Raw genomic sequence first — 15,257 nt, forward strand, 5'->3', positions numbered from 1 at the left:
GTTGGTGGATGTTATTTGACTACTTATCTTGATTAATAATTATTTAGTCATTTCACTTTTTTTTCCCAAATCTCTCAGATTTTAAATTCTTCCAGACCCCTTAATTGTTTCATCCATCCATCCATCCTCTTCTGCTTATCCGAGGTCTGGTTGCTGGGGCAGCAGCTTGAGCAGAGATGCCCAGACTTCCCTATCCTCGGCCACTTCTTCTGAGAATCCCAAGGCGTTCCCAGGCCAGCTGGGAGACATAGTCCCTCCAGCGTGTCCTGGGTCTTCCCGAGGGCCTTCGCCCGGTTGGACGTACCTGGAACACCTCACCAATACAATTGGTGACCATCACACAATATCTGAAAATAAAGAAAGATGAAGGCCTCAGCAATATTGATCTGTTCAGGTCCCCAAAACGTTTTAATCGAACTCTTAGAAAAGAGAAAATCCACAATTTCGGATATGTCTGCTATTACACCACGAGAGCAGAAACAAAGCCATGAAATTAAAGAACGGGTTTAACCCTCCAGTGGTTCAAGTCCATCCATCCATCCATTATCCAATCTGCTATATCCCAACTACAGGGTCACAGGGGTCTGCTGGAGCCAATCCCAGCCAACACAGGACGCAAGGCAGGAAACAAACCCCGGGCAGGGCGCCAGCCCACCCCAGTGGTTCAAGTCCTATCTGACTGATAGGCAGGAGTTTATTAGTTTTGGCAACAGCAGATCCAGCTCAGTGCCAGTCACACAAGGAGCTCCTCAGGGCTCTGTTTTCGGCCCTCTTCTCCTCTGTATTTATATACTTCCCCTTGGCCATATTATTTGTAGCTATGGACTGGGCTATCATTTTAATGCAGATGATACTCAACTCTACTTCAATGTTAAAAGTGGAACTTCATCAGAGCTTTCTCAGCTCACAACCTGCCTTAGTGAAATTAAAACCTGGATGGAACAGAACTCTTTAAAATTAAATTACAACAAAACTGAACTCCTGCAAATTGGGACTAAAATGCAACTTAATAAAATGAGCTCCTTCCCAGTCCATCTTGGCGGTGATCTCATCAGACCTGCCTCTACTGTAAAGAATCTCGGTGTCATTTTTGATTCCTCCCTCTCTTATTCCGCCCACATGAATCACATTAAGAAACTTTCTTACTTTCACCTCCGTCACATATCCCGTGTTCGCTCCTTCCTCTCTTTTTCTAACGCTGAGAAACTTGTCCCTGCTTTTATCACATCCCACATCGATTATTGTAACTCGCTGCTGGCAGGTGCCCCTTCTAATCTTATATCACAGCTCCAGCTTATTCAAAACTCGGCTACAAGAGTCCTCACTCAAACCAGCAGCAGCGAGCACATCACACCATCCTGCTCCATCTTCACTGGCTCCCTGTGTCCTACAGAATCAAATATAAAATCCTACTAATAGCCTACAAAGTCTTAAATAGCCTCGCGCCAAACTACATCAGTGACCTTCTCCATCACTATGTGCCTGTCCACTCACTAAGGTCCTCTGATTCTGGTAATCTTGTTGTGCCCCACACTAATCGACACTCCGTGGGTGACCTTCAGCTGTATAGCGAGGGCCCAGACTCTGGAATGACATCCTGAAATTAATGAGATCAGCTGACTCCATGAATTCTTTTAAAAAACAACTCCAAACTCATCTTTTCAGGAAGGCGTTTAGCTCTACTTGACTTTATTACCTTCTCTCAGTCTACCTTTCTGTCAAGATGTTCATGTAACCTGTATGTGTGTGTGTGTGTGTGCTGGACCATCAATTGTGTTGTCTGTTAGGCTTTCTCTGAATTTACTGTCTTAATCTTCTTTATTTATTTATCTGGTTTTGTACAATGCTATATGCTGTATACCCTGCCGCTCTTTCTAATATTCTGTAAGTGCCTTGAGCACGGGAAAGGCGCTATATAAATAAAATGTATTATTATTATTATCTATCCATCCATCCATCCATTATCCAACCCGCTATGTCCTAACAACAGGGTCACGGGAGTCTGCTGGAGCCAATCCCTTCCAACACAGGGCCCAAAGCAGGAAACAAATCCCGGGCAGGGCGCCAGCCCACCGCAGTGGTTCAAGTCCTATCTGACTGATAGGCAGGAGTTTGTTAGTCTTGGCAACAGCAGATCCAACTTAGTGCCAGTCACACAAGGAGCTCCTCAGGGCTCTGTCCTCGGCCCTCTGCTCTTCTGTATTTATATGCTTCCCCTTGGCAATATTATTTGTAGCTATGGACTGGGCTATCATTTTTATGCAGATGATACTCAACTCTACTTCAATGTTAAAAGTGGAACTTCATCAGAGCTTTCTCAGCTCACAACCTGCCTTAGTGAAATTAAAACCTGGATGGAGCAGAACTCTTTAAAATTAAATTGCAACAAAAGTGAACTCCTGCAAATTGGGACTAAAGTGCAACTTAATAAAATGAGCTCCTTCCCAGTCCATCTTGGCGGTGATCTCATCAGACCTGCCTCTACAAAGCACACACACACACACACACACACCAAGCACACACGGGACAATTTAGAATCGCCAATACACCTAACCTGCATGTCTTTGGACTGTGGGAGGAAACACACACAGACACGGGGAGAACATGCAGATTCTACGCACGGAGGACACGGGAAGCAAACCCAGGTCTCCTAACTGTGAGGCAGCAGCGCTTATTAATATTATTATTATTATTATTATTATTAATTAACAACAAGAATTGGCGCCTCATTAAGCAGCTGGTTGGAGTGAAATTGGTTGGAATTTGAGGCCCTGACTCAGTTGGACTTCTGTTGGCTCCCTCACTTCACATTTAATTTCTGTTTGGGGGAAAGAAATAAAACAATTCAGTGGAACAATGAAAAAACTCAGGGGAACAAATCTTAAAAAAGCAATTTTAATTAAAATGGATTTACAAGAAGTTAATTAGCAGCACAAACAGGGCACTCAATTCAAAAGTGTTAAAATGAAAACCTGCAACCGCGGTGGTCCTCCGGGATCAGACTTGGCGACCCCAGTGTCAGAGGACCACTTTGCAGTAACCCACCACAACAGCAGGGGGAGCTGCTGCTATCACTGCCATCTCCTTCTTTCCCCACAGTGTTGAGAAGTCACCCGGTGATGACGTTTAGCCCCGCTCCTTCTGGCCCAGCCACCATAAGATCCCAGCCACTCCCAGTAGGAGGCCTCATTATTGGCCACTTCAAGCACACAGAGCTCCACTAGAGCGACTATCTTTGCTCTCTTTTTCAAGACATTCCCACTGAAGGGACACAAGCCTAAGAACTCCATTTTGTGTTTATCTTTGACTCAGTTGGCGCCCCGAAATTTCCTCACTGTCTTATACAGCATTTGTCAACCAAATGTGACAAAGAACCACCTGCTCCATTCATTTTGTTTTTAACAAATCATTTTATACAAAACCGTCATTTAATCACAATAAAATCACGTTGTAACACTTCTTCATAAAGAACATTCAATACAAATTCAAATATCCAAAATAGAAAGTAAACAACAAAAGTCTTCTTTATATTTACAGGTAGCTGCTTTCTCTCGATGTCATAAATTAAAGATTTACAAAGGAAGTGCGCCATTGGTGAACAACTGGTTACTTCTCACATTCCCTCCAGCCTCTGGCGTTCCTTCCAAATTTGTACACCAGCCTCCGTCCGTCTACTCGCTCCAAGATCTCCCGTTTGTAATAATACCTGTGGAATCGAGAAACAACGTGAGAACTGTAACGGCAGAACACAAAGAACAATGAAGAAAGCAGAAAAAGGAAACCCCACGCCTAGAGCTGCTGTCTCTCAGCTACGATTCAAATCTGTGTGGAATCTATACGTCCAGCGTGTTCTACATCCGTGTCGTTTGGTCCACCGTACTTATGGGGGAGAAGGTCCTGTATGTGAATTGGTGTCATAGCAGTGCTGCAGCCTTGGCTATGCGCCATGTGTTTTGTGGGTGGTTCCAGTGGAGGCGGGGCCACCTGCTAATCACCGCCAAGAACTGCCCTTCCTCGTCGTTCTGAAAAAAATGAATTTAATCCATTTTGGAATAAGGCTGTAACATAACAAAATGTGGAAAAAGTGATGTGCTGTGAATACTTTCCAGATGCACTGTATGCACTGTATTTGTCATTCCAACAGGTGGACACAACATTTATGTGTCTGGTACCTCTGCAGCTCGGAGCCTCCACCCTGGAGCTCCAAGCACGTGTAGTTAACGCCCTAGACATTACTTGGCCTTTAAACCTCTCACAACCCTCATTTTAGATATATTTTATAGATAGACATAAAAGGCACTATATAATAGATAGGAAGATAGATACATAGATAATGAAAGACACTATATGATAAATAGATAGACATAAAAGGCACTATATAATAGATAGATAGATAGATAGATAGATAACAACAACAACAACAACAACATTTATTTATATAGCACATTTTCATACACACAGTAGCTCAAAGTGCTTTACATATTAAAGAATAGAAAAATGAAAGACACAATTATAAAACAAAATAAATCAACATTAATTAACATCGAATAAGAGTAAGGTACAATGGCCAGGGGGGACAGAAAAAACAAAAAAACTCCAGACGGCTGGAGAAAAAATAATAGATTTTAAAATAGATAGACATAAAAGGTACTATATAATAGATAGATAGATAGATGTGAAAGGCACTATATGATAGATAGATAGATAGATAGGTAGATAGTTAGATAGATAGATAGATATGTGAAAGGCACTATATAATAGATAGATAGATAGATAGATGTGAAAGGCACTATATGATAGATAGATAGATAGATAGATAGATAGATGTGAAAGGCACTATATAATAGATAGATAGATAGATAGATGTGAAAGGCACTGTTAATTGTCCTCCTTGTTTTCCTTTAGCTTTAGAAGTCTTAATCTTCTATTTTGGCAGTCAGTTGGAACAAAGAACAAAAATAAACGGAGCTCTGCAGTGCACGTGACTTTCTGATGTCGCTAACTTATTGGCGCCTCTGAGTAGAAGAACAGCAACAACGAGCACCTGTTCGGCTCACATGCGCCCCCTTCAGGGTGGCACAGTACTCTCTGCCTCACTCACATTGTGTCTTCTCACTGCGGTTTGATGTCAGATCAGCGAGACTAAATATGTCAGACACATTCATTAAATATATTAGCCAGAATGTGTGGAAAGTTAGGGTGTATCATAAACGTGTCTGCAAACCTTATAATGGCTCCGCACCTCACGTTTCTCCCCCGTATTTGAACAGGAAATGTGCCAATTCAGCAATTTCAACTATAAAAATGATCAAAGTTATCAGAATCATACAGGAAACAAATTTATAGCACAGCCCAGTGGACACATTTATTTCATGTTATCATTACTTTTCATGATGACAGGTGAGGCTCATTTGCCTCCCCTGACCGCATTTCCCTGGTTCACGTGCTCCAGACGTATGTTGCCTGTGAAGTTAAAGTGGTCTCGTGCACGCCGTGTGTTCGGCACACAAGCTCATTTTTCCATTCCAGTCAGCGCTTTTCATCAGAAACATGAAACGTGTTTTTTGAAAGCAGAAGAACCGTTACCCACCGAGGCTAATGTTGGTGACGGTGAATTTATCTTGATTCTTGGTGAGTGTTGAATGTGAAGATGGCACTTTTTTCATGTCACTGTAATTTGGATGGGTCTACCTTGAACCTCATTTGGGGCTCATAGCTGGTACTGACTAGAATTTTAGCAAATATTTCGTGATTGAGTTTTACAAGAAAGGGCTCGATTATAGGCATTCCCTAAAACATCAATCAGTCGTGTTCCTGTTGACATCCGAACATCTGGATTGGACGTACAGAAATGGGCAAAGAGAGGAAATGTGCAGCATGTAAGAAAAATGCAAGAAAGCAATGCTGTAGATGCGATGCTGGACTACACGTGGAATGGCATCAAAAATAGAAGGGGATCGGATTACAATTTGAAATTTCAGATAAAATGCTAGTGTTGTAATTGAAAATAGATATTGTTCTTACTATACGGATGTAGATGGATAGAAAAAAAGTAAAAAATCTCCATCCATCCATTATCCAACCCGCTATATCTTAACTACAGGGTCACGGGGGTCTGCTGGAGCCAATCCCAGCCAACACAGGGCACAAACCCCAGGCAGGGCATCAGCCCCCCACAGGGCACACACACACCAAGCACAATTTAGAATCAGCAATCCACCTAACTTCCATGTCTTTGGACTGTGGGAGGAAACCCACGCAGACACGGGGAGAACATGCAAACTCCACACAGGGAGGACCTGGGAAGCAAACCCAGGTCTCCTAACTGCAAGGCAGTAGCGCTACCTACTGCGCCACCGTGCTGCCCAGTAACAAGTATTCCAAAAAAAAATAAATTGCCAGTTAATGAGTTAAGTCTTGCTTTTATTCTTCCGGATGTTCGCCGTTTTAATTTTGTACCAGCCACTTGCTATGGTTGTATCCGCATCTGCTTGCTCATCCCGCGGGTACGTTATCGGCGGAAGAAATCGGGAGGTGTGGAGCCGACCTGCGGCGTCACAAGAGCAACAAAGGTGAACTTTGAAAGGTTCAGAGGTTCGGTATCCGCAGATCGGGTCAGGATTTGCCCTCATCGCCTTCACATCGATTTACGCGCGAGTCCCGTTCTCAGAGGCCACGCCCCTAGCAACACTGGAAGCGGACCTAACGATAGAAATAAACACTGGTGGTGTAAAGGACACATGATGCTCGAATCTCAGTGTTTGGGTGACTTTTATTTTGATAAGTTATCGGGTGTCTTTGGTTCCCATAATTACTTGTGCGGTTTCTTTTGCCGTGAGAAAGAAAGGAAAACGGCGACCTGTTGGCGTTAACAAACAGCCAGCTTGCTGAAAAGCGAACAAGGCATTGATTTCTGTTTATGATACTGTATGTGAAACAAACCCAGCCGCAGGGGACGCACAAACCAGTGTGTTTCTTCGTGCCGCTCCCAAGCCCGGATAAATTTGGGAGGGTTACGTCAGGAAGGGCATCTGGTGTAAAATTTTTGCCAATCAATATGCGGACAACAATTTTGGATGATCCGCTGTGGCAACCGAACGAAGAAGACGAAGATACTGTATGTAAAACAAAAGTTATGTTAAGTTATTTACATGCCTTTTATTTGGTACTTTGCCTTTGTAGCTCTTTTGGTGTGTTTATGAAACGAGGTCACGGAGACGGTAATAAACATTCAAAAACCATCAGTCTGAGAGTTGGCCATCATACAGCCGGGGTCGCTACAGGCGGCCTCATAGGACCCAAAATCATAGCAAATCACGGCAGCCCGGGAAGTCGCAGAATCGTCTTTTCTCCACAGTAAGGGAGTGGCAAACCAGCCAATCAGTTTTGTGAGCCTGGCTAAGCACCGCCCATCAGCCCGCCTCCTGTGGCCCACTAGATTATATAACAACCCCAGACTCTCAGTCCACTGTCTGATGAGCAGATGAAAACGGTCAATTCAACTTGCTTTATTTTTCTCTAGCACCTTGACGGAGTGCAGGCTCAGAGTGACACGGTCACGGGTGATACAAACTCGACAGATTTACTGTTATGATCTGTCTAATTCGATGGTCTTTTTTTTTTTTTTGAGAATGTATGAATCCATTTTTGACCGCAGCTTCACTGATCGTTATCACCCCCTACTTTCGACGTTGCTCCGTACCTCATCGCCCGACTCAGCTTCTCGTACGTCATGCTGCTGTTATTTTTCTTCTTTCCCCAGAGCTGAGCAACAGCTTCAGATTTCAAGAAACGGAAAACTCCTTCTGTCCGGTCCTCCCACTTGATCAGTCCTGGATTCCTATCAGGATTCAGTAGGATGTCCCGAATGAATTCCCAGAGGTGTGTTCCACGAGGACCTGAGGACACAGCAAAGGGGACAGGAGGGCAGCATGAACATGAAGTCATTTGCTCTTGGACAAACGTCTCTGGAGTGACATTCAAAAGAAACACGATACGTGTTGAGGGAAATTCTTCACATCATGGATTAAATAAAACTAAAGGCTTAAATAGGGGTAAGATGCAGAGTCAGGGGTTCAAGAACGGTTCTAATGCCTTTTCTCCCTCTTCCACAGACCACCAGAAGGAAAGCCCAGCTAAGCTAAGACTCCGCCCACTTCCACTGCTACATCACACCCTCCTGCAGACCTCATTTGCATCTGAGATCCCTCCCCTTCCTGTCCTGCAGCTATAAAACACAAGCTCTCCACTCTCCAAATCAGTCATTGTTTTTGGCTCCATCCTTTCTGATTGCTCGTTTTTATACATTTTTTTGGATTGTTGGCGAGAATATATGGGGTGGAACCCCCCAAACCTTTAGCGTTCTCTCTCTGTTTCTTCCACAGGATGCAAACATCAAGTTCAACAGACACCCCAGTCTTTTATTTTCCACGTCAGTACATCGTTGAATGAATGGGAGCAGCAAAACCCTGCATTTATTTTTTTTGCTCCTATTCATATCAGGGATAGCACGGTGGCACAGTGGGTAGCACTGCTGCCTCGCAGTAATGAGACCTGGGTTCGCTTCCTGGGTCCTCCCTGCTTGGGGTTTGCATGATCTCTCCGGGTCTGTGTGGGTTTCTTCCCACAGTCCAAAGACATGCAGGTCAGGTGCATTGGCCATCCTAAACTGTCCCTAGTGTGTGTGTGTGTGCCCTGCGGTGGGCTGGTGCCCTGCTCGGGGTTTGTTTCCTGCCTTGCGCCCTGTGTTGGATGGGATTGGCTCCGGCAGACCCCCGTGACCCTGTAGTTAGGATATAGAGGGTTGGATAATGGATGGATGGAAGTAGGGCGTGACGTGCAAAAGTCACCGTCTCATGGGACTTGCTTCCAAAGGTTGTAAAGTCTAATCTCGCAGGACGTCAAAGTGTCTTGCCGAGAAGGTCTCGTCTCAACCCAAGATTTATATATTATAACAGAGATGTTAAATTTCGACCACAGAAGCCCTAGGAGGCGGGGCCACCCTGAGATCAGTGAGGCTGGGACCGCCTTCTGGCCAGTTATGAAGTCAAGAGAGACAACCTCGGTTATGTATTACTGAACATCACAGGAGGCTTTCTGTGAGTGTCAAGGAAGCCAAGAGCAATAACCGCAAACTCTCGGTCGTGTGGTTAGATCTCTTATCCTAGCATACGTAGATTTGGAGATGCTTGTTCATTCTGTTATTTCCTCACGGCTTGATTACTGTAATGCTCTCTTTACGGGTTTGAGCAAGTCCTCTCTCTCACGTCTTCAGTTAGTTCAAAATGCAGCTGCCAGGCTCCTAACTCGCGCCAGCCGGCGTCATGCTATCGCCCCCATTTTGCACACACTGCACTGGCTCCCAGTGTTTTATATAATCCATTTTAAAGTTTTGGTACTTACTTTCAGAGCTTTGCATGGACAAGCTCCTAAATATCTAACCAGCCTGCTCCAACACCATACAGCTTGTCGGACTCTCAGATCTGGGCAACAGGGCCTTCTCGTTGTCCCACGCACTCGGCTAAAAACCAGTGGGGATCGTGCCATTCAGTCTGTGGCACCAAGACTATGGACTAGCCTGCCTTGTGGCCTGCGTGGAGTCGAGACTGTTGATTCTTTTAAAAATCAACTAAACACATTTCTTTTTAAACAAGCTTTTTAATCAGTGCTGAACAGTTCCGGTTTGTTTATTTATTGTTTTTATTGGTTTTGTTTATGTATTAACTGTTGAATTTGTACTGCATTTGCTGTTCAGCGCTCTGTGACCGTTTGTCTGTGAAGAGAGAGAGGTTAGGAGCAGGCGCTGATACAGTACGACAAACCAACTCAGGATCCAGATTGGGACCCGAGTGCAGCCATGCGACGGGTGACACCTCAGCACCACAATAGTTTAGATGGAGTGGAACAGTGCAAGGTTTTTTATGGTGGCTGGAGTGCCAATTCTGCCACCAACCCCCAAGTTTGTCCCTGCAGGTTGGAGGGCATATATGCAAGGCTGGGCGGAGGGTGCTATATAAATAAACTAGAAGGCTGGCATCCTTTAACATCTGCAATAAGATGCTGCAGATGTTCTACCAGACGGTTGTGGCGAGCACCCTCTTCTAAGTGATAGTGTGCTGGGGAGGCAGCATAAAGAAGAGGGACACCTCACGCCTGGACAAACTGGTGAGGATGGCAGGCTCTATGGTAGGCACTGAGCTGGACAGTTTGACATCCGTGGTGGAGTGACGGGCGCTGAGCAGACTCCTGTCAATCATGGAGAATCCACTGCATCCACTGAACAGGATCATCTCCAGACAGAGGAGCAGCTTCAGTGACAGACTGCTGTCACCGTCCTGCTCCACTGACAGACTGAGGAGACCCCACACTATGAGACCCGGGGGGGTAAACGTTAACATTATACAAAATTATTGTCTGCTTTTACATGCATTGTTATCACTCTTTAATTTAATATTGTTCTTTATCAGTATGCTGCTGCTGGAGTATGGAAATATCCCTTTGGGATTAATAAAGTATCTATTGTCACACATGTGCGCATGGGAGGCAGCTAAAGGGCTTGAGTGAAGGCAGTTCTGAGGCATGCCGGGATGTGGCAGATTACACTGACTCTTTTTCTCCCTTTCCTGTAGACCATTCCTGGGAGATTCCACCTGGCTCTCCTGACATCACTTCCGGGACCCAGCCAATCGAAGTAGACCTTACCAGCTCAGGCCCCTCTGACGTCACGTCCGGGCTCGATCCAATGAATGAAGAACACGTGCCCGATCCTTATGACCTCACTTCCTGTCTTCCCCTTAAGGCTGCCCTTTTCCCTCAGTCTCGTTCTGGACTCACTTGGATGCACATCAGTGCTGTGTATGTGATAAAAAAACGACTTTGCAGCCAGGATACCATATTATACCAGTGGCTGCCCCAAACCTTTATCTGTTTATGTCTCGTTCTTATGACACAATCTATCTATCTATCTATCTATCTATCTATCTATCTATCTATCTATCTATCTATCTATCTATCTATCTATCTATTATATAGTGCCTTTCACTCTATCTATCTATCTATCTATCTATCTATCTATCTATCTATCTATCTATCTATCTATCTATTATATAGTGCCTTTCCATTATCTATCTATCTATCTATCTATCTATCTATCTATCTATCTATCTATCTATCTATCTATCTATTGTCAGGGATGCCAGGGGCTATGACCCGGCCGGGACGCCAGGAGGGACGGAAGAGGGTCAGAGCCCGGCCTGGATCACGTGGGGTGCCTTCCGGGTTGTTTTGGGAGCCACGGGTCAAGGGCTTGGAAGCTCTTCCCTGTAGGGGCCCGTGGCCACCGCCAGGAGGCGCCCCAATGCCTTGGGGATTTGTTTCCCCAGCACTCCTGCCACACCAGGAAGTGCTGGGGAAGACTGAGACGGTGCCCGGGGAGCAGCCGGGAGGACAGCCGACACTTCCGCCACGCTGGGGCGTGGCCAGAAGATTGCCGGGAACACCTGGGGCTCATCCGGGTCCTTCATAAAAGGGGCCGTCTCCCGTCATTCAGGGCTGGAGTCGGGTGGAGGTAGGACGAAGCTGTGAAGAGTGGAGGCGGCCCGAAGAAAGGCATTGTGGCCAGGACATTGGGAGTTTGGGGTTTGTGCACGTGATTAGGTCTTTGTGACCAATGAACTGGGGTCTTGGTGACCAAATATTATTGTAAATAATTTGTAAATAAACGTGTGGTGGTGTCAAAACAACATGTCCGCCTGTCTGTGCCCGGGTACCGTTCACATCTGGCGTAGTCGGCAGGATGCTCCGCCTGTTACAAGGCGGAGACCTGTACAAAAAAATATTGTTGTGGACGGCCCGGTGCAGCAGGGGACCCCACCCACGTACCGCGGGTGCTGCGTGCACACAGCCCCGCGGGGTAAAGGAACCCCACGGACCGCCAGGGATCCGCAGGAGGGCCGTTATTCCCTGAAGCGGGCGGGCGGCGTGCATTGGAAGAGTGCAGCGGTCTCCAACGAGCGCTGTTGCTGGAGGCGCCGGGGCGGCATGGCGTCCAGAGGGCCACGCCGAGGGCGTTTCCTCGGTATGACGGGACCGTGGGAGGTGAGTCCCCTGCCTATCGGCAGCCGGCCCTTGGGGGCCGGGCGTGTGTTTTGTTTTCAGGCAGGGACCTCCAGGATCCGCGTCAGTGGCGGGCGCATGCTGGTTTGCGGGGCTCCGGCAGCACAGCGGCAGCCGCGAGGGCTGCGAAGGAGGAGACGCTGCAGCTCGAGAGGCGCTGGCAACAGCAAGGCTGCCGGCAAGCACGTCGCCGCCGCAGAAAGGGAGCCAAGATGGCCGCGGACCGGAAGTCCCTCCCCCTGACAGGCACGCGGTTGGACGGTGTGTCTTGTGTGCCCGCCGATGACTGTAGAGGCGGGACCAGGGAATGTCCATCACGGGCAGGGGAGACCCGATTGGGCGGAGAAGAAGGCCCACAGGAAGGGGCCGGCGTCGGAGGCCGACAGTCAGGTAGGCTCCGCGTCGGTTAACTTCCTGTCTTTGCCGGCTGCTTTGGCGGAGCTGGAGGCGTCCCTTCAGCCCGCCGGGCAGCGTGTATTGCAGGTGCTATGTGCCCTCCGGGCTGAGGTGCTGGTACTGGAGAGGAAGGCGCTCGCGGCGCTGAGAACGTTTCTTCGACAACGGGACGGCGCGACGCTGGAATCTCCAGCCGGAGAGGTACAGCGGAGACGGTGAGTACAGCCGACTCCGTAAAGCATATGGGAGGGCTGCTGAAAAGGCTGTGAAGACAATGATCAGTTCGAGTAAGCAGCCCTCCGACAGGAGAGTGCGGCGCCGCGGACTGCATGCGCGGCGAGGGGGGAGTCCGAGAGGACGCTGAAGGGACACGGGCTGCTAAGTGCCCCGGGTCCTAGCGCCCTCCGCCCGAGTTGGCTGCGGTCTTGCGCCGACTATAGGGACGCAGACGGACAGAGGCGCCTTTTATTCCATAAGGAGTCTCAAACCGTCAGGGCGTCCCAGAGTGAAGGGAGGAATAAAGGGCTGGGTGCCGATTCCTCCGATAAGGTGAGCAGCGTTGCTGGGTGCAGCGTGTGGCTGGCTGCCCTCTGGGAGAGCAGAGGGAATCCCTGAGGCCGGCGGAGAGAGAGCGGGCGGTGCCGACGACTCCATCGTCGAGAGGGACACGGAAGCGCGGAGAGGGTGCCGATCAGGCAAGTGCGGGGTGCGGTTGGAGGGCGCTGCCCGTGCGTGGCACGAGCTGGGTGCTTTGGCAGCGGTTCTGCCCCTGTGTTCTCTTTTGTAGGGACGGACCCCGGGCGAGTTGAAGGAACCCTTGTGGCGGAACAGCCCTCTGATGTCGGGCCGTCTGCAGAAGGATCTCTCTGTCGGTGCGCAGGTGCGCTCGCAGCTGGAGGAGCCAACGGGGAACAGTGGCTCAGAACAAAGGGGCGTGGAGGTCCCGGAGGGGGTGCCCACCAAGGAGGCCCCGGGGTGCCGGTAAAAGGGGGGAGCACAACCTGTGCGAGGCACAGGGATGCACCATGGGTTGGTGTCTGGATTGTGTCTCCGCCCCTGTCCCTGCTAGGAGTCGGGGCGGACCCGGCTGTCCTCGAGTGGGGCCCGTTTCGGAGCTCTGCTGCCCTCGCGGGACGGGTCGCTCTTACCCACGAGTGGTCTTCGCTGGCTGTGGGGCACTGTCAGGGATGCCAGGGGCTATGACCCGGCCGGGACGCCAGGAGGGACCGGAAGAGGGTCAGAGCCCGGCCTGGATCACGTGGGGTGCGCCTTCCGGGTTGTTTTGGGAGCCACGGGTCAAGGGCTTGGAAGCTCTTCCCTGTAGGGGCCCGTGGCCACCGCCAGGAGGCGCCCCAATGCCTTGGGGATTTGTTTCCCCAGCACTCCTGCCACACCAGGAAGTGCTGGGGAAGACTGAGGCGGTGCCCGGGAGCAGCCGGGAGGACAGCCGACACTTCCGCCACGCTGGGGCGTGGCCAGAAGATTGCGGGAACACCTGGGGCTCATCCGGGTCCTTCATAAAAGGGGCCGTCTCCCGTCATTCAGGGCTGGAGTCGGGTGGAGGTAGGACGAAGCTGTGAAGAGTGGAGGCGGCCCGAAGAAAGGCATTGTGGCCAGGACATTGGGAGTTTGGGGTTTGTGCACGTAATTAGGTCTTTGTGACCAATGAACTGGGGTCTTGGTGACCAAATATTATTGTAAATAATTTGTAAATAAACGTGTGGTGGTGTCAAAACAACATGTCCGCCTGTCTGTGCCCGGGTACCGTTCACACTATCTATCTATCTATCTATTATATAGTGCCTTTCCATTATCTATCTATCTATCTATTATATAGTGCCTTTCCATTATCTATCTATCTATCTATTATATAGTGCCTTTCCATTATCTATCTATCTATCTATCTATCTATCTATCTATCTATCTATCTATCTATCTATCTATCTATCTATCTATCTATTGTGATGGGCAGCTGGGTCCCATGCCCGGCCGGAATGCCCCTGCTGCATATGTTCCGGAGGAGTCACCATGGACAGCTCAATACCTCCCCCTGGACGCTTGGTGGCAGCCTCCCTGGCCGATGTTGATTCCCCGATCTCCTGCATGGCTCCATGAAGCATGGAGTTCTCCACAACCTGGGTGGGAGCTGGGGTGGCTGCTAGGGGTTGCTGTCGAGACTCAAGAACCCGGCTGGACGAGTCATCAACCCCACCCGGAGGTGCAATTGGGACCAGGTGGTCAAGCACCTGGAACACCTCCAGGTGGGCTATAAAACGGGCCAGCCTCCACCACTAAAGGGCCAGAATCGGGAGGAAGAGGACGAGGTTGCCTGGGTGGAGGGGTGGTGCAAGGTCGAGAGTTGTTCGTGTGTTGTATTTAAAGTGCTTTTGGGACTGTGTTGGGCCTGTGAGACACGGGAAAGACGTGCCCCACAGCTGAAGAGAAAATGTCTACCAAAGTGCCCCACAGTCACCAAGTACACCATCATCTCATGACAGACACGGCTGTGACTTCAGTTCACTCCAGTGGCCTGCAAAGTCCCCAGTTCTCCATCCAGTATTGAATCGGATGGAACAGAAATCTTAAATATGGAAACTCTGCAGCAAAAACTACAGAATAGCATCAAGCAAGCATGAAGGACCATGTCGAGCAACGTCTTCAGGCCATGAAGAAGCACAAGAAGAAGAAAAATTCAGGCTCTTTGGGAAGCCAAATGGGGGCCAACTTTCCAGACAGACTTCCAATAA

The 15,257-nt window shown here is 48.6% G+C and overlaps 1 protein-coding gene across 2 annotated transcripts in view; it reads right to left on the bottom strand.

The window, feature by feature from the left end:
- Positions 1-3,390: 3,390 nt before the first annotated feature.
- The window catches only part of ehf (ets homologous factor), a 166,317-nt gene continuing 154,450 nt past the window's right edge, over positions 3,391-15,257 (bottom strand). For both annotated transcript variants that reach the window (XM_039744072.1, XM_039744065.1), the window contains 2 exons: positions 7,703-7,898; positions 3,391-3,706 (listed from right to left, as the gene is read on the bottom strand). In XM_039744072.1, the coding sequence (XP_039600006.1) occupies positions 3,607-3,706; positions 7,703-7,898 (296 nt within the window). In that variant the 3' untranslated portion in view covers positions 3,391-3,606. The remainder of the gene's footprint in view (positions 3,707-7,702; positions 7,899-15,257) is intronic.

Source organism: Polypterus senegalus, chromosome 1 (genome assembly GCF_016835505.1).
Source record: "Polypterus senegalus isolate Bchr_013 chromosome 1, ASM1683550v1, whole genome shotgun sequence".
Taxonomy (NCBI): domain Eukaryota; kingdom Metazoa; phylum Chordata; class Cladistia; order Polypteriformes; family Polypteridae; genus Polypterus; species Polypterus senegalus.